The sequence below is a fragment of the Anopheles moucheti genome, chromosome 3, assembly GCF_943734755.1.
Source record: "Anopheles moucheti chromosome 3, idAnoMoucSN_F20_07, whole genome shotgun sequence".
NCBI classification, from domain to species: Eukaryota; Metazoa; Arthropoda; class Insecta; order Diptera; family Culicidae; genus Anopheles; species Anopheles moucheti.
This window is the reverse complement of record NC_069141.1, coordinates 54,713,827-54,736,723: the sequence shown is the minus strand read 5'-3', so window position 1 is coordinate 54,736,723 and position 22,897 is coordinate 54,713,827. Positions and strand designations below refer to the sequence as shown.

Below are 22,897 nucleotides of genomic sequence, written 5' to 3'. Positions count from 1 at the left end.
TTCACGCAGGCTCTATCACGGTCAGAGCCTCCGGCAAGCAAGTACTTTGTCTATGTTGGATTGATCCCCAATCCAATCCTCAAGACTTTGAATTTCAGTCATCCGCAACGAAAAGGGCAAGGAGAGAAATGATTAAAATCTTCGGATTTCGACATCTTCCAAAGCTATGTTAAACATCAAATTGAAAAGTTTGTCCTCTTGGCTCAATCCACGGTGAGATATAATTCTACATTTTAGACAAAATTAAAACAAGTTAGAATTTTCAAGGAGGTAAAGTACAACAAATTATGAACGAAAAGGAGTAACTTTCATAAAATCAAAAAAAGTAATAAATAAAAAAACAAGAAAATATAAGAAAACAATAAGCTTAAAAATAAATTAATTAAAAAATTGCAACGATCATTTTAACTCTAATAATGTGATTAAGGTTGAAAAAAATGTGCATACTGTAGAAAAAAACAAAAAAAAACATAACATAGGTAACGGAAAACAGTAAAAAAAACAACATAAAAAACATGCAAACAGAAAAGGAAAGTAAAGGCCACAAGCATGTGTGGATTAAAAGTTGATTAATCTTCCAACACCACAACCAAACAACCACCAATAACAAGCGGCAAACAAATGCACAAAACAAACTCATCTCACTTAACAAAACAGAAAAGAAAACAATCATTACAAAAGAATGAACCGCCTCGAATACAGTCGGTGCGAACGCAAGAAAACGAAAGAGAAGCGTAAAGTGGTAAATCCATTAAGGAAAAGTGTATCACGCAAACAATGTGAAAGAGAAGCAAACCAACAAAAAAAAAAGGTACCAACCAGCCTCCAAAAAAAAACTTCACCACAACGCTTCCGATCAGCCGGCGACCGATCGTTCGGCAACCGATATTCGACGAACGTTGCATAATTATTGAGTCCGGTGTGTCTGGGGGATGGTGGTTGACCCCAGACACACGCACCGGCCGCGGGAGGAAAAAGTACCACGAAATAGAAAGAGAGAGGTGGACAATAAAAGGGAAAACAGAACACCATCTCACCTTGAAAGCCCTACATTTCTTCACCCTTTAAGCCGATGATAACAGCGCGAGAAGCATGGCGATCACATGGTTGGCAACTCGGTGCTTCGTTCCATTTGGCGATCGCGCGTGTGTGTTTGCTTTTTTCTTTCATCCGTCCGGTTCGGCTACGGGCCCGTGTCACCATCGAAAAAAAAAGCTTCTCCACCCTCCCCAAAAACCAGGATGATATCGCACAAAGCAGACAAAGAAGACAGATACGAAATAATATGTATAACTTCTTCGCGATCGTGGTGCGTAGGACGACGGGTTCGGGTGGTTTCGCGTCCACCGATCAGTTGACCGGTTGACAGCCCGTAGCTTGGACGCGTCTTCGGTGGCAGATAGTAGTAGCAGCCTTTTGTTCCAGCCAAACAGGCAACAGTCAGCAAAACGGGGGCTGGCGCCCAGTGCTCATCGGGTCCGATTGGAATTGTTTTCGTTGTTGAGGCCCCTAAATTTGAGATTCTGCAGAAATTCGATCCCGTTTGCAAATTCGTCACATTACTGCGCGTGTTTCGAGCGTTGTGTAAGCGCCAGATTTCCACGAGTGGAAGAAAACTCACACCAGCAGTATCTCTTGTTGATGCACAGTGATCCCCCAACGTGCTGATAGCTTGTTGCAACCTGCTCCACATTAAACCCTGTTTCACCCCGACTTTCCACCCCCAAAAACTGGGTGCGATTGTGCAATTGTGTGTCCACCTCTACAGACTGCCCGTTTGTGAAGCCTTACACGGTTGTGAAGACGTGTCAAGTGAGTTATGTGACCTGATCAGCGTGGTGATCGTATTGGGCCGTAACAACACCCCCAACGTGTGCGTGTGAAACCATCCTGCTGCGCTGGTGAAAATTGATAACACCAAAGGGTGCGACATAGTGTGCATGTGTGATAACAAGCAGTGAACAGAGCGCCAAACCACCTGAGTGACTCGGGAAAATGGATAAGAAAGAAATAGTGCTCGTTACGGGTATGTAGCAAGATCAGTACGATCGGTATTATTAAGCTCCTTATTTTACCCTTTTACCCAATAAATTGTCATTCGCCTGTAGTTGAGCTGTAGGAGATCAATATCAGCACCACATGACGCGCGAGTTGCTTATGCAACCAACGAGCCAAATCTTTCACTTTGTCCAAATCACGGCTGCTTAAAGGGAAATGATTAATGGCTTTCCACGGCATCGGCAACGTGGCCGGGTGGATTAACTTCGACACCGACTCCTTCCAACGCTTGTTTTATGGTTGTCAAAATAACAATTTCAAAAAACCTCTCTCACTACTCGCTCTCTCGATCTCTTCTTAATAACAACATCAGCACGGTTTGCCAATCTTAAAAATAGGCTCCCCAGTCGAGCCTGACCTTGGGGTAGCTTTTTACGCTGCATCGTAGCGCATTAATTGTGATTGTTTTTTCGTACGGCCTTCCGGCCCCTACATAAGGGCACAAAGGGCTTCTTGGCGTAACGAAGGCGAGAGATGATGGGACAGTCTCATTCTTTGGGGGAAAATATCGCCACATTGGTGATTTGAAACGAAAAAACAAACGAAAAACCGTGGAGAACCCAACGATCGTCACCTGTTACTTTTCCACGGAGAAACAAAAGGGGGTTGGGAATTAATTTCTCAACAAAATTGTCTCACCGAAATTTGTGGGCTTTATTCATCCCCGACACACTATGCTCTGATATGCCGGGGTGCTAAGGGCTCACACACACATACTCTCTCAATCACCGATTACAATGGCGCGTCCCGTTCGCGTCAACATGGGGCCGCTTCCGCGAGCGTGGCTAGTTAATGCGTCTTGCAGAAAGAAATCTTTTTATTTGGGCTTCGTGTGTTTACGTTTTCTTTTTCTTTCCTTAGTAGCATACGGTGTGATTTGGTCATTCGATGAAGCCTCGGTTCGTATCGGGCGTATATTTCTTAATCGTATCGTAGAGCTTCTTTCACTTCTTCGCCACCAAGCAGCATTCGTACGCAGCTAGCTTAAGCCTAAAACCACCTTAGGACCAAGCGACTTTTGTTGTGTCTCTGTTTGGTATTTTGTAAAACTCTGTTACTAAATCGCATGGGCATCAGCGCCCGAGCGAGATGAATTTTTCGGGGCAGGCCGTTTACGAAACACGCTGAGCTAACGCCGTGATAGCTGATTTTCGGTTTTTATTTTATATGTGTTTCTTTTTCTTTTCGAACCGTTTCGTGATTTGTTGGCTATCTTCTTGCCTGGCCTTTTGTTAGCCGAGGTTCGGTCCGGGTGAGTGATTTGATGACCGTATTCGAAAAAGTCACCGTCAAGCTTACGTAAAAATTTGGTTGCTGGAATAGATGAAAGTTGGAAAGAAACAAAAAGATATATAGGGACTAAAATATTCGCACCAACTATCTATCCATATTATGCCGTGGTTGAATATTATTAGGTGATGCGTAGATGAGGTCTTGTATAATATGAGAGATCAGAAAGAGAAAGAGAGAGAGATTATTAATTGGTTGCCAATTTAATGTATATGAGAAAGTCATACTGTCTGATCGAATGTGAAATTAAAATACCGGATAGAAACATGCCTGTAGTGGGAAGTTACAAAATATAAACCCACCTACAGTCAGTTCATATTTAATCGAAAAAGATTCACTAGGAATAAATGATGAAAAAGATCAATACCAATCCCAATGATAATGCGCAAATATGGGCATTTAAGACACATTAACATCACTACCGCATCATCGGTGCGTAGTATTATTTAATGACAGCAATTAACAGGCCTCAGTCTTGTCTGAATCTACCCAAAACTGGTTTTAAACAGCAGTTCCCAGCGGGCCACACTCGGAGGTGCGGCATAAGGTGCGTTTTATCTTGCGTACCGTGCTTCTCTCATCCATTTCCGGTGTCTTTGTCAGCGAGGTTAGCTCATCTGTGGCTTGAACCTCCCACGATGTCAGTTAACAATTGCTGTGAGCGGAATAACTAATTCCGCATCTTGGTAACAATACTGTAATATTTCTGGTGCGTGTAAAGTATTCTAAAGCCCATGTGAATGATGGAGATATGATTGACTGCCTTTAAAATATAGCAAAAAAAATCATTTGAATAAATAAAACTTTACTGCTTTACTTACTTTACTACTTACTTACTGGAGTTGCTACAGTTTTTTGGGTGGGTGTCAATCAATCGCATTTTTCGATTATTTCGGTGTCATTCTCATGACATTGCCAGGCCTTCTTTAAGAGCTCGTCTACCTGCAGAATGTGGTAAATAATTTGTTGAACAAATTAGCATCACAACGATCGATGTATGCATCACAAATCCACACTTTCAGCCGTGAATAAAAACAAGATGTTTTTCTCCTTAATACATCGCTCGATCGAGCTGTTCGCACTCATACAACTTTTTTTTATCGAAATGTATATACGACTATTATCGGAATTATTTTTAAATTTGGCAAATAGTTAGATAATGTTAAGAGTTAAATGAAAAACTTCCAAAACTTTATTTATGAATAATATTGTTTTGTTTTGTTGTTTTTATTTATTGGCTAAACCTGTTATTACGATTCGTTAATAATTGGCCATCTCTGACAGATATATGAATTCTGTAGGTAAGTTTTGTCGCATTTTGTTCCCAAGACGATGTTATTCTCATCACATTCCATTATACTATTCAGAAACCGTTTTTTTACGTCTTACGTAGCAAGAGTCACCGACGAGCAGCTGCTTCGCGGAGAATTAAGTCGCCATTTATGATCTTCAAGCATCCAATTTTTGCCACCGTGCTCAGGTTTTCTGATTGCGCAAATAACCTATCTGTTTTCTTCTTATCAGATTAGCTACTTACCAGCAACTGCTTGTACATGATGCTTTAGATCAGCGGTCCACAAACTTTTGAGGCAAAGGGCCAAATTTTGAAAATGATCGAATTCGAATAATTCCGTTACAAACTACTAGATACAAAATTATCGGTAAATAATATCAATCAATGCGGTTGATGATATTGTTTTTCTTTTTAGTAATTATATCCTCCGAGCGAGGTTCAATATTTGTACATTCTATAATTAAAATTGATTGCAAATGGGATCTGTAATGGGATTTTGTAAACTTCATTTTTGAAAATGATTTTTTAAATTTATTTGTGCTGCCTGTCATTGAAATATAGCTTTTAGCAATTGATTTTAAGTTATTATACTGTTCTTTTGGTAGCTTGGGGTTGTTTTCAGACTGCAATTGGTTTATAAATCAATTACTTCTATCTGGAATTTAGATGGAACATCATCATCCTCATATTTGTAATGGAAGGATTTCGAAGGAAACAAAGATGTTTTAAATCTGAATTTAGATCAGAAAAACGTTGCTGCAACTGTCTGTTAAGTTCTGTCAATAAAGCTGATGCGAAAATTTTTGGCAATGAAGTTATGGATACAGACAACTGTAATTTTTGACAACAGGTAATAATTAAAATTTTTGTTTGCTACTTGTGTTTTAAATAGGGAACATTATTGTCTGTAAGATTTAGAACTCGAATAAAGTTTACAAATCAGTAACGTATCGCTCTGTAATTTTAAATTAAATTTGTTGAGATATCCTACAATATCTGTCACAAATGCAAATGTTTCCAAAGCCATTCTAGATTATATAACAAGGGTTGCGAGTAATTCTTTTTTTCCCAAAACGAAGTACTTTCACTTTTTTGTTTAAAAGATCTGTGTAGAACTTTTTCATTACTCAACCATCTCACTGCTGTATGATAAAGTATATCTGTATATTTCGCTTTAATTTCCTGCAAGTACGGTGCAAAAAACGGAATTGACGGTATTTTACGGAACGGATAAAATTTACTACTGGCGTTACTTTTTCTATTACACTTGAAATGTCGCATCGCTATGCTAAAAAGTTGCGGTAACATTTGATAAGTAACCACATGTTGAAGATATTATATTCATGTAAATCAGTCCCAAGAATGTTGGAAGAGTACGACGGTATGAAAAGACATAGTTCCCAATCTTCAAAATGAGACAAATCCTTTCGCGGGCCGCATTTGGCCCGCAGGCTGGAGAACCAATGCTCTAGATGTTCTAGACCTATTTGCAACCGGAATTCTGGAGTTCGTTCCCTACGTTATTCTACAAATGAAATTCTTCGTTACGTTAATATTGTCATCGGCGACTGATAGAATTGCAAATCTTGCAACATTCTATAATTGCACAACACATGTTGCAATCATTAATAGGTTCACTACCATTATACTAGCTCCTGAACAAATCTCTGATGTGATTGTAAAGCAAAGGAGTAGTATAGTTGGTAGAAAGATTTCCTCCAACATTGATTGTATTGTGACGAATATACAGAATGTTAGAATTATTTTAACTAAAAAGTGAAGTGAATTAAGCCTTTATCTTTTTGCTTGTTCTCATATTCATTTCAAATATTTTTTTTTGCTTGTAATTCTGTTGCAACATTTTATAAACGTCTTTGCTACATGGAAAATTTTACAAGCTACTACCGTTAGTTCATGTTGTTTCACTAAATTATCGTATCTTTTATACTAGAATTTCCATTTTGTTATTACAGAGTTAAGTTTATTTCGAAAGTTAATCTTGCAACGATTAGGTATATACAATGAAATTTGAAAAATCAAACATGCGAAGGTCATTATTAGTCCAAAGTACTATTGCACTTAGTAACAGCCATACACACCCATATAATTACAGTTTAAAATATTAAACTTTAATCCCTGAAATGGATGACAAAATGAAAAAAAAAAATGATGTCGAAAATAATAAACAAAGATAAAAATGCTTGAAAATATTATTTACTGCTTTACCCCATCAGCATGCCGCAGATTCAAAGCAATTTGTGAACCTGCCCGTACACCGATCTTTAATGTGCGCAGAAAAGTGTGCACCATATGTCATCGGTAAGATTTCTAATCATTTTTCATTGTTATTGATACACATCCACGCAACTCAAGCGCACCCTATTCGCAGGTTATTGATTGATTATGTGCCAGATCAGATTTTAACAGTCACGTAGAAGGCGGGGCAGGGCAAAAACGTGCAAAAATATGATCCCAAATCAGGCCCGCAGGTGGGTAGGAGGTATCGCTGACGCACAGTTCAAATTAAATTGCTAGAAAATGTGCCGAGTTGTGGTGTGATTGTCAATACCTGCTAAATCTTGTGATGTGTCCTTTTCCATTTCGCCACCCGTTCGATGTAAGCGCACACATTACACCGTTTGGCATGCGGTCGAAGAATGCCATGAGCGGTAGAACATTTAACACCTTTCTGGTTGGGGAACGCAAAAAGCAAAAAGCAAAAAAAACCGTTCGTCGCTGTCGTCGAACAAATCTGATAAGTCGAAAACGTGACTGGGTGGAAATTTAATAACGAAATTCCTAATTTTTCACTCCGACCCATTGGAAGCGCGAGGACGGTCGGCTTTGTGTTACAATTTTTAACAGCTTTTCACGAGTGGGAGCGCATATGGGTGTATGTGTGTGTAGGTGAGTTTTCCTCCAACTGCTGTCGGTAACATTCATTACTCATCTCGTACGTACGCGCCGAAGAATGTGTTACCGTCTTCCGGCACGTGGGATGAGATAGATTGTTTGAGGTAGATAAATAGAGTGATTCAAGCAAAAGCTTCGGGGTTTTTTTTTGTCACGTTTAAAAAGTTGCCAAAACAAAAAAAAACGGCTGCCTTACTTTCACCACCAATGCTTTACTAAACCGTTAAGCCACATCGCCCGCCATCCACACGGTGCGGTACAACACGTTCTCGCTGGCGGAACAGCAGCAGCAGAAAGCGTAACACTCGCGATCACTTTAATGTCCCCATCGCTCGGGTGCGTCTTTCGTCAACGTGGTAGCATTTTTAGGTGTGCTTTTTTGATTGACTTTCCGTGTGGTTTCGTGTCCGCTGCGGAGTGGAAAAATCGTACCATCCTGTCGCAAACGGAGGCGCCGCTATAGCTTCAATTCAATATTCTGCAAAAAACCCTATCCTGCAAGATAAACACTGGCCACCGCGCTTGTACTTTCGGCAGTTCCCCATTTTCCCCTTCCCCGTGCGTTGTTTTGAGGATTTGTGTGATTGTTGCTGCTTATTGTTGTTGCTGTTCCACTCGAATGCAGAACGCCAATGAAACGCCTCGGTTTATGCTTCTGTTGAGTTTTTGGGGTGAGGGAAAATTTGCATTTTTCGTTTCGTATTTTCGTATTGCGTTTGGGAAACACTGGACTGAGGACTGCGCATTACGCCCCAAAATTCGATCCGGTCCGGTTTGGGAAGTTGTCCAATCATGGGAGGGAAAGGAAGGAAGGAAGAGGCGAAAAAAGGGATTAAGCATGTTGTCACCGTTCTTAATCGTCTTTAGTTGATAAATGTACCAATCGGAATGGGGTTATTCGAAATGATGTGCCTAGTCTACTCGAAATATAGATACTTCTTTCACTATTATACATATTTCAATTGGAACATTTCTCAGATATGCAACGTGAAGTATTATTTTACCCGTTTGACTTGATAAATAGCCGTTGGATGTGTCAAACAGTCATTTATCTAGAAAATAAATTGTTCCATGGTTTTTTTATGCACAAAAACGCTTCCATACAATGATGAAGAGATCAATGAGAGTAAGAATTGTTTGATGCTCGTTTGGTCGATTAATTTATTATTTCCGACTGTCTATGGAATAAACATATTTTTCGTAGGGAAATCACGTTGCTTACAAGTTCAAGTGCGTCGGTAGTGGATCTTATATATCGCGATTCCTTACTCGAATGCTCTTCTTGAAGTTCGCAGTATCAACGATTCTTTTCGGTATCGATTAACGTGAAGAGTACCAGAACTCTCGATAATGATATTTTTGAGAAAGTAGTTCCGTCTTTCAAAATTTCCGGTTTCAGGAATTTTGAAGAGTAATTATAAATTTTCAAAATGTGGTAAAGTGCAACCAACAACTGTAACATGTCAGTATCACATTACCCAATTGTGCGACAAATACGGGTTCAAGAACACCAATCCTCTATCGTCCTTTTGGTATAACAAGTAATTTTTGTGTTCCCGGTCAGCTATTTGTATGTCCAACATTGTTTGGTCTTTTGTAGCTATCCTATTGCGCACAGATTTTTGTTGTTCTGTTTCTACTGCAGGCTGTGAAGTCCTACTGTAGTTCGAGGCAAAGTTATACCACGAGATATGTGGGATTTAATCGATATAACATTTACAATATCCGGTCACTTCCTGGGGAAGGTAGGAACATCGAACATGATCCTAGTTCAGAGATGCACCGTAAAGTGCATCAGAATCTGAGGATGAAGATTGAAGGCTAAGTGTTCTCTTTGTATCCCCTGTAGGTCGAAGCAACCGGTGTATTGCTTGTGTATGAGTGCTGTCATCCAGCTAAAGCCAGAGCCATCTAAGGTTCAGAAATAGTTCTTAAAGACTGAAGGACCTGGTGAAAAATGTCCATACTGTTTGTTGAAGATATCCTTTTATCGAATATTTCGCAAACCTTTTTTTACTGGGAGTGAATCTTCAAATACAAACACGTAAGAGGAAGGAGAGATACGGTTGACTTCAGCATATGTAAACCAGTAGCATATGAGGTTATGACCATTCACCGTGCCGTCGGAGGGCTCACTTCATTCCACAACTGTTGCATTGACTTGAAGATGGCCCTGGCGGTCGTGCCTACTGCGTCCCAGGAGTCCTTGTCGGCGCATACCTCTGCCACAAGCTTCTCCATGGTGAGAAGGATCTGACTTCGATGTTGCCTTTCCAGCTGTATTCGGGCGAATCTTGAGTATGATGCGAGTAGTACATGGTTCACCTCGTCCAGGGGGTTGGAACAGACTGGGCAGTTCGGTGACTTGTCCAGGTTGGCTTTCTCTCTGAAGTAGCTACGGAGAAATCTATGTCCCGTAAGGAGCTGGGTTCGGAAGTGTCCGGTATCAACCTCCTCGTCTTCATTCTTGGAGCAGTAGGCTTCGTCCTTGTGCCTGTCCATTGCTGCTGCCAACGCCTTAGAGTTTCCTCGTGTTGCCATTACCTGATGTCCGAAGATGTTCCATCCACTGATTTGAATTCGTCGTGGCAGAGATAGTCCTAGTCTTTCAGGAGTACGAGCGGGATGATACCAGCGACAAGACATGTCGCATCTTACGAAACCATCTGGAAGGCACTAGCCACCAAGAGTACTCCCGTGCGATGTGACCTTTGAATAGTTGATATTGTGCAAACCTTAAGCAGAGAATCTACTCCAACAATTCCAAGGCAAAACTTAAGTTTTAGCCGATATCCATGGCCACAAATTGGACATACTAAATATTGATATTTTCATTTTAATCGGGCTATGCTAGCGTTCCGACGTGTTGGCGTTAAAACATCCGACAGGGTGTCAATACATTTTTATAGAAAGCTTATAAGTTTTTGATGCAAAAGTGTTCTCAACAAATGCTGCTGGTTCACTTCTTCCACAGGACGTCATAAATGTTTCATGCCACCATTTCATGTCAAGTCTGATGAAACTACATTAAAGGTGAAAACACTAAACTCATGCCAGGTTCTAGGAGAAACCTATTATTTGCCGCTAACTCTCTATCATATGGTTTCGGATTCCAATAGAAGACCGATAGCTTTCCCCGTATCGGTTACGTTTAGTCGCGTGTTTAGTGAAAGCGATAAATCAGAACCATCCCGTTGAGGGCCGTGATCAGTCGAAAATCCGAAACAATGACATTGCTTTCCACTGGCACAGTGCGAACGATGCTGTGAATTAGCATACCAATTCCCGAAACCCGGTTGTGTTCTTAGAAATACAGTTCAGTTCACCGGTTTCTCATTTACCACTGTCACTGGCATCGGAGTTCGGTATCGCAGGCAAAGGATTAAAGATCAGTTGAGAAACGTTCGGTTGAGGAACACTTCAACCTGTAACTGGCGTCGGGCATTCTGCCCGAACCGGTGGGTCGATTTGAGTTGATAGATTTCCGGTACGACGGCATGGCACGGTGAAAGCGCGTACTACGCTGGTACGCGCCTGCAGGAGCAGTCCCAATAGAGGCACTAGGTGCAAAAGGGCTTATAGACTTCCCGAAGCGACAACCGCCGGATCGGACTGGAAGCTGCCGAAAAGCAGTGCCCTCCACCATGAGCGGTTTATTTAAAATTCAAATTATGTGTAAATACAAAATCAAAACGATGATGATGATTCTATCAACATAATGAATCTGTAATATTGGCGACGCACCGTGGGCGAGAACGAACCCTGCACGAGGTTTTTGGGACACGCGCGGTTTTGGCAGGAAGGACGAGGTGCGAAAGGAAAACCTTTTCGCTATCCTTTTTCCTCTCTCTCTCACACAGGCACCCAGTTCTATGAAACCCATCCTTGTTCCGCTAGATCGTACGCTGGAAAAGTGCGAAGGAAAAGTGAACGCATTTTCACTTCGCTTTGGCGCTTGTGTTTGTGTACTTTGCCGGTTTGATGCGTCTCTGTAAATTCTCCCGCAGCCAATCGACGGCTTGGGCTGGAGCACTTTCCACCCTTCCTATTCACATGGTGCTTTGCTGTTTACTTTCACAGATAAACTGGTGCCGCTGTTTGCCTGCCAGCACCGGTGGCCAGGGAAACGGATGGTGCGGCAGATAGCGGACACGGCATCGTGGAATGAAAAGTTAGTTGAATAAAATCGGATTCATCACACTCTCGCCTCATCCTGCCTTTCCTGTGTTGGGTGGCCATTCAGGCCGCTGCACCAGTCGTAGCAACGGGATGCGCTTTCGTTTGTGCCCAAAATCAGTTATCTGAAATCATTTTATTTGCCAATAGTGAAACACATTTATTAGTTACGGTAATGTCTTTCGTTGGCAAACACCACGCAGTGCATTTTGTGGACGTGGTGGACGAATCGAGCGCTTGCATGGCTTAATTAAACCATTTGAAGTGTGAGCTGTAAATTGGGCAATGATTTACGGATTGATTAAATTTGGGTACTGCTCGTGGTTAAGCTTTTTTTCGAGTTTTCGTGCATTTTTTTGTATTTATTTAATGTTTTACGCCAGTTTACAAGAGTAATGAATTATGAAAACGATTTATTTGTGTTGAATGGTAAAATCATGCATTGTTTGTGTGGGAAAAGCTTCACTGTAGTTTTAAGGATATATCTGATTTTTGATGAGTGAACAGTGAACAGTACCTTGACAGGTATCGGCAGCTAACACAATTGCGTTATAAAGCAATGATATACGAAGCTATTTTTTAAATTTCTCAATAATTGACACAATTGGCAAACCAAATGGATATTAAAAATAGAATACACTGGAGTGTCGATAGTTTTGTTACTGCAATATAAAATTTATGATTTTGTTTAGCAAGAGTTTCCTTTTTCTTTCAATTCTACTTTGAGTTCTTCCGAGGTCCGCTTGTGGCAAATTTCGAGGTTCCGACACGACGAAGCTCTACGCGGCCACCTAATTCGCCTTCCGTTAGATCCGTCACTGACTGATCGTTTCGTAACGGTGGAATCACGTGGGATATTTGTGTTTTCGAAAGTTTCTAATTAGATTATTTGGCTCCAGTATTTTGGATTTTTTTGAGGAAACATTTGTTTTTGATTAACTTTAGTGAGAATATATGATGAATTTCTTCAATATGGTGTAGAACATGATGAATTTCTTCAACGAATCCTTCGCTTTTCAATTATTTTTTTAAAATACTTTACAATATTTACTTGCCGGATAACTGCTTGTCCATTTTACAATAAAACTATCAACGGACTATGATCGGACTACTATTGGACAACTTTCGTACTATGATTGGACTATCATATCGAACTTTCATCGGTCTATGATCGGACAATGATCGGACTATGATCAGACTATCATCGGACTATCATCGGACTATGATCGGGCTATTATCGGACTATGATCGGGCTATGATAGGGCTATGATCAGACTATGATTGGACAATGATCGGATTATGATCGGACTATGTTCGGACTATCATCGAACTATCATTGGACTATTATCGGACTGTTATCGGAGTATTATCAGGCAATCATTGGACTATTGTCTGGCTATTATCAAGGTCGTTTTGGGCAATTGTCGGACTACTATTCAACTATTATCGATTCGTATTTGACTATTATCGGGCTTTTATTGGACTATTATCTATATATCCAGACAATAACTTTGTTTTAACAACCTATGGCCTAACCTATGTTTCCCGTGTGCAGAAAATGTAAAATAAACACATGAAACACATGAAACATGAAAAGATGCATATATCTGCATAAAGAAACCATTGGAGACATTCGTTTAGCTCTTTAGAATTACTATGAGAAACACTGGACTACCACCAAACCATTCTTCCATTCTTATACACGCGCAATGCCCACGGAATTGTTCTCAACATAGTTTATAGAAGCCTAAATAGTTATAGCATCAACATGAAATCGTACAACAAATGTATTATATTCTATATTGACAAATCGTTTCAAAGAATTTTAAGGTCTTTTCGTTGCCTTAGAATAATCTTAGAAACTTCTAATCTCCAATCCCTTCGAAAACCCATACTACTGTTAACCTGTTTTGATGTTTAGATATGTATTTTTTTTTGTACGTCAAAGTTATACGTTTTTGCTTTCGGTGCCGGGGCAAGTTTATTGGCAAGGCAAAAATTATACGACTCTGTTGCCATCCATGGGCTGTCGCCTGCGTGCGAGTAACAAACATTTTTGGGACGTGGTGGTTTTTTCGAAACATTTCTGCGTGCCCAACGTGAAGCCTTCAGTGCTTGCAACAGGGATGCGAAGGGGAAGCAGTGCGTTTCGTTAAAATTGTTTACAGACGACAAACAACCCGTACCAAACCGCGCTTCCTTAACCGATCTCCTTTCCCCGTTTTCGACCCGAATGGTACCAATGATGGTTGCCGTGCTTGTTGCTAGATAAATTTCCCTGCAGTCAGCATTTTGTTTCTTTTTTTTTCGGTGGAAAATTGTCCAAGGAATTGAGGGTGGCGTTTCCTCGACCCCATTCGGGTACATCCTTCTCTCTTTCGTGTGTCTCCGGCCTCTGACGTTAAAGGAAGAGTTTGCTGACCCCGTTGGTGGAGCCGTATTTCATATCGGTTTGTGTTTTGTTTGTCTGTTTGTTTGGGGCCCCGTCATGGGAAGTGGGTGGATTATTATTCGTCATGGTTCCGCCCAAGGGTTGCAAAGGCGATGAACGCGTTGACAGTTGATTGCCGGTCAATGATTTTTGGGCGCCAAAAATTTAGGCCACCAAGCACGAACAAGCGTCCCAATCAGCAATAAAAAAATGGTACTACAGACAAAGGTTACGAGTCAAACATTTCTTGGAAAGAAAGAAGGAGAACACGAACTTGAGGAATGAGCATTCCGTGTTGGGACAATTTTAATTACGCCAAGCATGTCTGTTGGTAGTTGGTATACGGAATGCGTTTAAAAAGGCTGACAACATACTGCATTTCTGCTCGACTTAAGCGATGTTGTTTAACATGCCTTACATCTGCGAACGTTGATCGATGGCTTAATTGTTTTTTTTTGTCCACGCGCACGTTTACTTCCAGGCGGTTCCGGATTCTACGGACAACACTTGATCCGGGTTCTGCAGGAGCGGGACAACAAGGTGGGCGAAATACGAGTGGTCGACCTTAACCCCTACGAGAACCGGCTCGGTATGTATGCTGCGTACCCCTTGCTATCTTCCGGTGCACCCATTCACTCACTCTTCTCCCATCTCACTTCTCTCTGAAGGTCACACCGAGAGCAAGAAAGTTGTCTCGTTCGTCGGCGATATCTGTGACGCGAAAGCGATCGAGCACGCATTCGAAAACGTTGACTGCGTGTTTCATCTGGCCGCGTACATGAACTTCGACTTTCCGCCAAACTATGGCGAGCTGCAGCGGGTCAACGTGGACGGAACGGCCCGGGTGATCGAGCTGTGCCGCAAGTACAGCGTACCCCGGCTCGTCTTCACCAGCGACTGCCTCATCCACATGACACCGTACCTGGGGAAGGCCAACTTTACGATCATCTGCAATCAGACGGAACCGAAGACGAAGGTCCCGGCGAAGGACGGCGAGTTCCAGATACCGGGCTATGCGGCCTCCAAGTGGCGGGCGGAGTGTCTTGCGATTGAGGCCAACGACACACTGCTGGCAAATGGTGGTAAGTTGCGGTTGCGGTTGAACCGCTGGTCTGCCTGGGGGCCGGGAGAAGGTTAATTTGGGTCCGGTTGTGGAAGATGGTTATGATTACCTTTCACTTTCTTTCGTGTTGTTCCTCGCGCTCAGGGATGGGAATGTTGTAAAGTATGTTGTTTTATGAGAACGACAACTACAAATGGTTCAAAGATAATTAACGCTTGCGTTATCTGCTTGGGGATGAAATACCAACCTGTCACATACACTTAAGACGACAGGCATTTAATATTAAAGAAAACACAAATAATGCAACCGGTTGTAACCATGAATCATAGCACCTTTGAGTGGATAGTGGTTAGTGCACAGTGAAAGTCTTGGTTCCTTTAAGCATTGAGTTTAATTTAAAATTTGGTGGAATGTGATAATCATATAATTCACGTTACTAATCGTATTGGTTATCTGCTATCTTGCTTAAAATGAACTGTGTTAATTGGGAATCATTGTAAGTGACTAATTAGAAAATATGTTTATAAAAATGTTCCATTTACGTTTTTTTAAAGGAATTAACTCATTACATCCCTGAGGAACAAATTTTAATTTTAATTTTGATTTAATTAATTACTTTTATTCAATTTTAATAATTTTAATTAAAATGAAATGGAACTATGGAGCCCATCTAGGGATGTCTCAGAATGGTGGGTGTAGATATTAGATTCATTTAGACATCTTCACAGGTCAAGATATTTAAAGAAAACAAATTAAATGCGTATATATAAAATTTTTACTTACACGTTACTGTTTTGGAATTTTGTTGAATATGTAATCCTACGGTGTTTTTTCATAATTTTATCTCAAATTTAAACTACATCAAATGTTTTTAGCCGAACTTTGCACATTACTCAACACGAAACAATTAACTAAAATTGACCTAAGTTAATTATCGTCTGGAATCGTAATTTTGCGTAAGAAATTTTGTACGTTAGGATGTAATGGGATAGTCCTTTCGTTTTTATTTTGCAATTAACAAATAATCTGAACAATACGTGATCGATAGCTCATATATAATGAGTGCTAATATGTTACGATAATTGATGGATGTTGCCGAGTCAACAGTATTTTTCTAATGTTTTATTATTTTATTTTCAATTCTATTATTTTCTTCGTCATTATCCTCAGACATTCTAGTACTAACACTAACATACTATTCCTAACTTATTCTTATGCGTATGTTCATGTAACACTACTGTAGACATCTAGGCGCTTACAACACATTTAACATTTAATTATTAATTTCTATTAAACTATAAACGTGCAATTGCTATTTCGATTATGTTTCGAATATGGAATTAAACATGCTAACCTTTAATACGACATTTAAACGATAATTAAAAGAAAATTCGAGTTGCATGGAAATTTGAGATGCGTGGATTTCCATGGATTTCTTTATACGCGTATATCGAATAATGACTTTAATCTTTAATTTGATCAATTAGTTTTGTTTTTAATTTACTAAATAGATGAACTCAAATTTTGAATAAATAAACTAACTCAGTTGAGGTCGAAAAATAGTACGCTTAACAATTCTACGTTCTAGTTCAATCGTACAGAATTTTGGTCGTTTTCTTCTTTTCGACTTGCAACCTCCGGAGAACTTGACATGCCCATTCTTGATTTTCCATAATCATATCTAACCGTGATTGGATAATCAGTCTAGCATAGGGTTGGGATAAGATTTGGTAACAGTCTTGTCGTTGCTGGTACCAGAAAACAACCAGGCGCCCCCACCTGACTAGGAAACACATTCCTAAATAAGTTAAATTTTTTTTAACGTAATGTTAAACTGATATGCTTAAAAAATAGAGCTAAATTAAAACATAATCTTTTTAAAGAAAATTCAGAACTACAAATGTTTCTTTTTCAGATTGTAATATTCACTGGGGTTTTATTTAAAAAAAACTTCCTTTCATATTCAACTTTTAGGGAAATTATTTGTAAATTAATGTGACGTATAACATTTAATAGAAATGAATACACTAAAGTGTTCTCATATGCACATAGCGTCTTTCATGGATGCCCCTCATAATACTTCCAACCAGTTAAACATAATGTTGCTAATGCTAACAACTCCTTTCTAAGCTCTTACCACGTCAAACCCACTACATCTTTACTAAACGCTACCTACGTGTGTGTTGATTCTTTCAGAAAAGCTGAAAACCATCGCCATCCGACCACCGGTAATGTTCGGCGAATGTGACGAACGGTTCGTACCGTCCATCACGAAGGTGGCGTTAAAGTTTAACGGCAGCATCCCGAAGCTGGCCGGCCCCGGTGGCAAGCAGCAAATTATCTACGCGGGCAATGCGGCCTGGTGTTTGGTGCGCGCGAAGGACGCACTGGTCGAGAATGCCAAAAACATCGCCGGCTATCCGGTGTTCGTGACGGACGAGTCCGGCATCGAGGATACGACGCGCTTCTGTCAGCGGATCTCGCGCGCCAACGATACGCTAAAGCTGCGCCCATCCAGCTACCAGATCCCGCTGTTTCTGACCTTCTTTCTGGCGTTTCTGCTGGAGCTGCTGGTGAAGGCGCTGCACCCGTTTGCGAAAATCAGGCTCCCGTTTCCACCGTGCGGTATGCTGTCGTACATGTCGTCCATTATGCTGTTCAATCGGATCCGCGCCTCGATCTACCTGGACTACGAGCCCATCTACAGCGAGGAGAAAGCCGTCACAAACAGTGCGCTGTGGTACGAGCGTTGGTATCAGGATTACTGCCAGGCGCACAGTCTGAAGAAGCTGAAAGTCAAGTGAAAATAACGCTTTCCGCCAAACAGGGATAGCATCCCGCGAATAGCATCAATCTGCTCACGGCCCTTATCTGCCAGCGAGTGGTAGCGAAATGTGTGCGCTGTTTTTTCTTCCTTGCTATCCCTTCTTCTCCAAACTGTTCGCAAATCGGTCGTAAATAGATTCCGCACAGTATTGCCCGCGATAAGGATTGAGTTTTTTTGTTGTTACTCTTACTCCTCTTCTCACTCGATTGGGGGCCATTCCGTTGGGTACGCGGCACTATTAACATACCGGATGGTAGGATTTCTTCGTCCAAAAAACCCGTCGGTCCACCGGTGTAGCTGCATTATTTCTAACTGGGGGGCCCACTACAGTCATCGGCCACCCTTCAGCCTACCTGGTGCACGCTTGATTTGTCGGCATAAACCGGCCCGACCCGGCCAAACACATACCCCAAATCGCTTCTCGGAAGCTACCTAATGAAGCCAAGGCTTTTCTCGTGTCTTTTGCCAAAACCATTTAATTAAAATTAACTTCACGATTATTAGGTTCGTGTACCGTTTGGTGCTGTGGTAGGGCTCCAGCGCAACTTCAAACCACCCGTCGGTGTGTGTGGAGGCCCCGGGAGGCTCCTGGCTCCTGCCTAGACGACGAAATCGATCGTACAGAAATTAATTAAACTTGTTTTGGCACAGCACATGGAATGTTTCACTGTGTGCGTGTGCGTGTGTGTGTGTGTATTTGTCAAGGGGACGATGGGACGGGCATCCTCGGGCATGGTGGGAGCCGTCCATGCAGACGCGATACGCTTCAAAATCTAATTACCTTCTTCAATAATCACGATAATCTTTGACAATCGCAACGCAACGGACCCATCGTACGAACCGTGCCGTTTGTTATGCTAATGTACATTTTATTTATTTCTGCTCCAAGCTCCATTAATCCGCGTTGCTGCTGCTGCGTGGGCAGAGTCCTTACGGTGGACGGAAAGAAATTATTGCAAGCATGTTTGTTGGAAATAAAAATTCAAAATCCTTTTCCTACCTCGGGTGAGGTTCCCGGTGCAATTTATTACAATCATTCATTGTAACATTCCGTACCCTATTAGTAGCTTAGGGTAAGGGTTTAGTTAAAGTTGTTAATTAAGACACAATATCCAGGTTGTGGCAATAGGAGATAGGACTGGTTGGTAAGTTAGTAGCAATTTTATTATATCTGTAGTCACCATGGCAACATAAAATCATCTCATAGTGGTGAAACGCTGGACGAAAGGCAGTAACTCCCAATAAAATATACTGGTCTGGTAGTTTGGTGACTTTTTTGGTGTTTATTAGTGAAGGAAAAATTCATCCGGAAAATAATCCGAGCGCATTCCCGAGCTGGTCGAACACACCGGAAGGTAAGCATGAAGATATTTTGTTTAATAATATTATTACAAATTAAATTTCTAAGTATCATTGTAGCAAAAACGCTTCTGGCAGACGGTCCGAAGGTGGAGCCCGATTTTGTTATTGCATACTGATTTATTTGCGAAAAAATGATGAGTTCCTTACCGTCGTACGCTTTCCCCGGCCGGGTAACGCCGTCTTCACATTATCTCCACACAGCAAAACAGGCCCCGAGGAGCTGAGACAGCAAAGATTACGAGCGGGAATTAAAATTTCCAGCACCAAATCTTGCTCTAAATAGATGAAGCAATAATAGATCCGTCCGCCATTCAGCCATCCGAACCCACCCGATACCGGGCCGGGACTGTGTGTGTGTGTGTGCAAAAGAAGCTTTCTCGAAGGGGGCTTTCTTCTATATTTTGCTGCGACTCTGCTGCGTGACGGAATGGGAAGGAGGGACTGCTGAGTGCTGATGGTATCGACGGGGAAAATAATCAACGTAGCTGAAAAGCAATAAATCTTTCCACTACCCAAGGAACCCAGAATGGTACTCGGTGGTCCTTGAGGCAACGCCATCGGAAGCCAATCGAACGAAGTAATCCTATCGTCGTGGATCGTTGACGTGACAGCACTCTGTGTGTGTGTTGGGGGTTTTAGGGTGGTTACGAAGCAAGAATAGAATACGAAGGAGAGAGAGATGGGTGAGGAACAGGGATGGGACAGGAAAGGGGGACAGAAAAACTGTCTGCGAGGCGAAGAATTTTCCACAGGCGGTAGAGAGTTCCAGCTGCTGCCGAGTGAGGATTGGAAATAAATATACGCTCGTAAATATTTAAGAATAGATTGGCTCGTCGAGATAGTGCTGGTGCAGCGTCGAGAAATCGACAAATTAAGATTTTCCAGACGCCTAGAAAGTGTGATTCCGTTGCAACGGGTTGCCCCGCAAGGGGTGGTTGGAGAGGTGTTGAGTTTTGTCCACAGTTTTTCCACCAGTTTTTCCACCAGTGACAAAACCAAACCCCTAAAACCGCCTGCGGATTCGAAAAACAAGCACCGATTTGCTTTGCTTGCCTCTGCGCGCTGTGTTGGCTCTGTGTCAGGGTGCGCTTCTTCAAAAGCTGTAAAAGCGCCGGCCCGTGATCGGGCGGGTGGAGCACTGGGCGAACTGAACTGGGAAAAAAAACAGTCCGGAAGCAAGGATATTTAACTGAGCATGGTATGGGACGGCATCATTTCGCCTGTCGTTGAACGTGGGGCCTTCGGTCTCTGGAGCGTAACAGTAATACCCGGCCGCGGGTATTGGTGTTGATGGGAAAACAATGTGACCGCGAGCAACAAGAGGCGAACCAACTTCGGTGCTGCTCGAAGTTGGTTGGCTGAGTGTTGGCAAAAACAAATAAACAACAACGTACCCAACGCCCCAGTGCGACTAGCGTCACGGATGGGTTTTGAAACCAATGCGCGAATCAACAGCATTTTGTTCCTCCCGGGGGCGGCTCATAGATGGCGCCACTGTGCCTCTTTCACGCGTACACGAGCGTACCTCCGAAAGGACTGATTGGTGTGTATTTAAGATGGTGGTTGACGATAAACACGGTACTCGCGGCTTAGCTTTAATATTAGCTTCCACCGGGCGATACCGATGCGATCTGCTTACCCAATAATGGAAATGAAACCAATACAAAAGCGAGGCAATGCTGGATGGATGGTGAGCGGTTATCATCTTCTACGGCTGAATCATCAACAAATCAAATGGATTGCAATGGACCGTAACAACAATTGTGGCGGTGTTTGTGTTGCGAGACGTGGCGCCGTTACCGAGTCAATCCCGGGAATCGAAAGATATCGCACAATATAACTCAGGAGCTCTGGGGCTTGGAAGTGGATTCATGCCACCATTCGTAGCCCTCTAGCGGCAAAAAACCGCCCATCTTTCGCGAAGGTGACGAAGGCTTCCCAGCCTGGAACCGGTTTGCCTGGATGACTGACTATAATTGCCGGAGCATTAAGATGTAACGAAAGATGAAGCCGGTTGATAAATAATTTATCAAATTAATTTGGAATTAAGTTTCCCGATTATGATAAACTTCTGCCGCTCGTCGGGTGGCTTTTTTGGACGAGACCGGTACAGGCGTAGCGAGAGTCGAGGTTGTTCCTTCCTTTCCCGGACTGCCCGGAATCGGTGACCAAAACCCAAAATAGCCTTTTTGCATTCGAACGGTGCGAGCCGCCCGAAATGGTGATGATGATAATGAGATTTCGAGCAGAGGAGTGGGCTTCCTGGGTGGAAAATCGTTCCCATTTGGTTTTCGACTCCGGTTGCCCAGCCCCGAACCCCCCCGTTTGCCAGAGGTCTGCGGCTTGCTTTGCGTGGTTTTTGTGATTTGAATTTATTATCATCACGTGCGGTACCGCGAAAAGTGACAGTTTCTTGAAGGATCTCGAGCCTTTTGGGGGATGCAAAACCGCCCGAGAAGGATAAGGAAGGTGGGCAGAGGGTTTTGGAGATCCACTCATAAACACAGGCACAGGGCACAGGCCTCAGTTCCACGCCCTGCTAACCGCTTCCGATGTATCAGCCGTGGATATCTTTCGGGTGATAATGATGTCACGAAGTTGTTCGGGAGATGAATTAGTACCCCATCTTCGTTTTTACGCCCGGTGTAGCAAAATATTGGAAAATTTCACGCAACACAAGACCGCTTAGGCGTTGCTTGGTTGAGTTGGAACTGTCCCGTGGACAAAGGTGGATTTTGTGGTTTTCGGTAGCAAATCTTCAGAGTGTGTGTGTGTTTGGTTTGGCAAAATGGAAAGAAATGTATTGCCAGTTGCTTCAAGATACATTCGAGTCAGGTGCTGACCCACGGTGGTAATTATCCACCGAAGGGAAGGCGAATACAATTATCAACCATGGAACCCATGATGGTAAATGAGCACTATAATTGAGTCACTTCATTTGGGGCGGTGGTTTATAATATTAATTTGCATTCTAATTCTTCCCACCGGTTTGGAATGGTAAATGACGACTCCGGTGGCGGGGTTTGTTGCTGATGATTGATGAATCGATCCCGGGCCGTGCTGGCCAAGGCTATATCACTTTAAATTTTGCCAAAGTAATCTATTGGGCGATGAGCAGTGAGAAATGATCGGTTGATAGTAGGCGTTTATTCACTTTAATTATGGGTTAATAAGCGCTAGCAGTTGTGTGGGCATATCGGAACCATTAAGCAGCAATTAAGGAGCTTTGAAGTTGGCTTAGAAGTTATGTTTGTGTTGCGTACATGTTTAGGATGTTTTGAGGCATGTTTAGCAGTTTTACGGTAAGGTAATGTTATCACAATTGACCCACAGTACATTTACTGATGAATGAAATTTCTACAACATTACTGGCAAGTGATAGTAATCTCATCTCAGCACGCACCAATCGAATGCCACAATTCCGTGAATGAAACACCAGGACGGAAGTCAATCTAGTGGTTGTGGTGGAAAATATGCTAAACT

At 42.1% G+C, this 22,897-nt stretch overlaps 1 protein-coding gene across 1 annotated transcript; it reads left to right on the top strand.

The window, feature by feature from the left end:
- The first annotated feature begins 1,647 nt into the window (after positions 1-1,647).
- On the top strand, positions 1,648-19,004 carry LOC128302512 (3 beta-hydroxysteroid dehydrogenase/Delta 5-->4-isomerase). Its single transcript, XM_053039351.1, has 4 exons — positions 1,648-2,026; positions 14,644-14,751; positions 14,831-15,244; positions 17,422-19,004. The coding sequence occupies exons 1-4, from the start codon at positions 1,996-1,998 to the stop codon at positions 18,027-18,029; spliced, it is 1,161 nt and encodes a 386-aa protein (XP_052895311.1). The 5' UTR covers positions 1,648-1,995; the 3' UTR covers positions 18,030-19,004.
- The last annotated feature ends 3,893 nt before the right edge of the window (positions 19,005-22,897 follow it).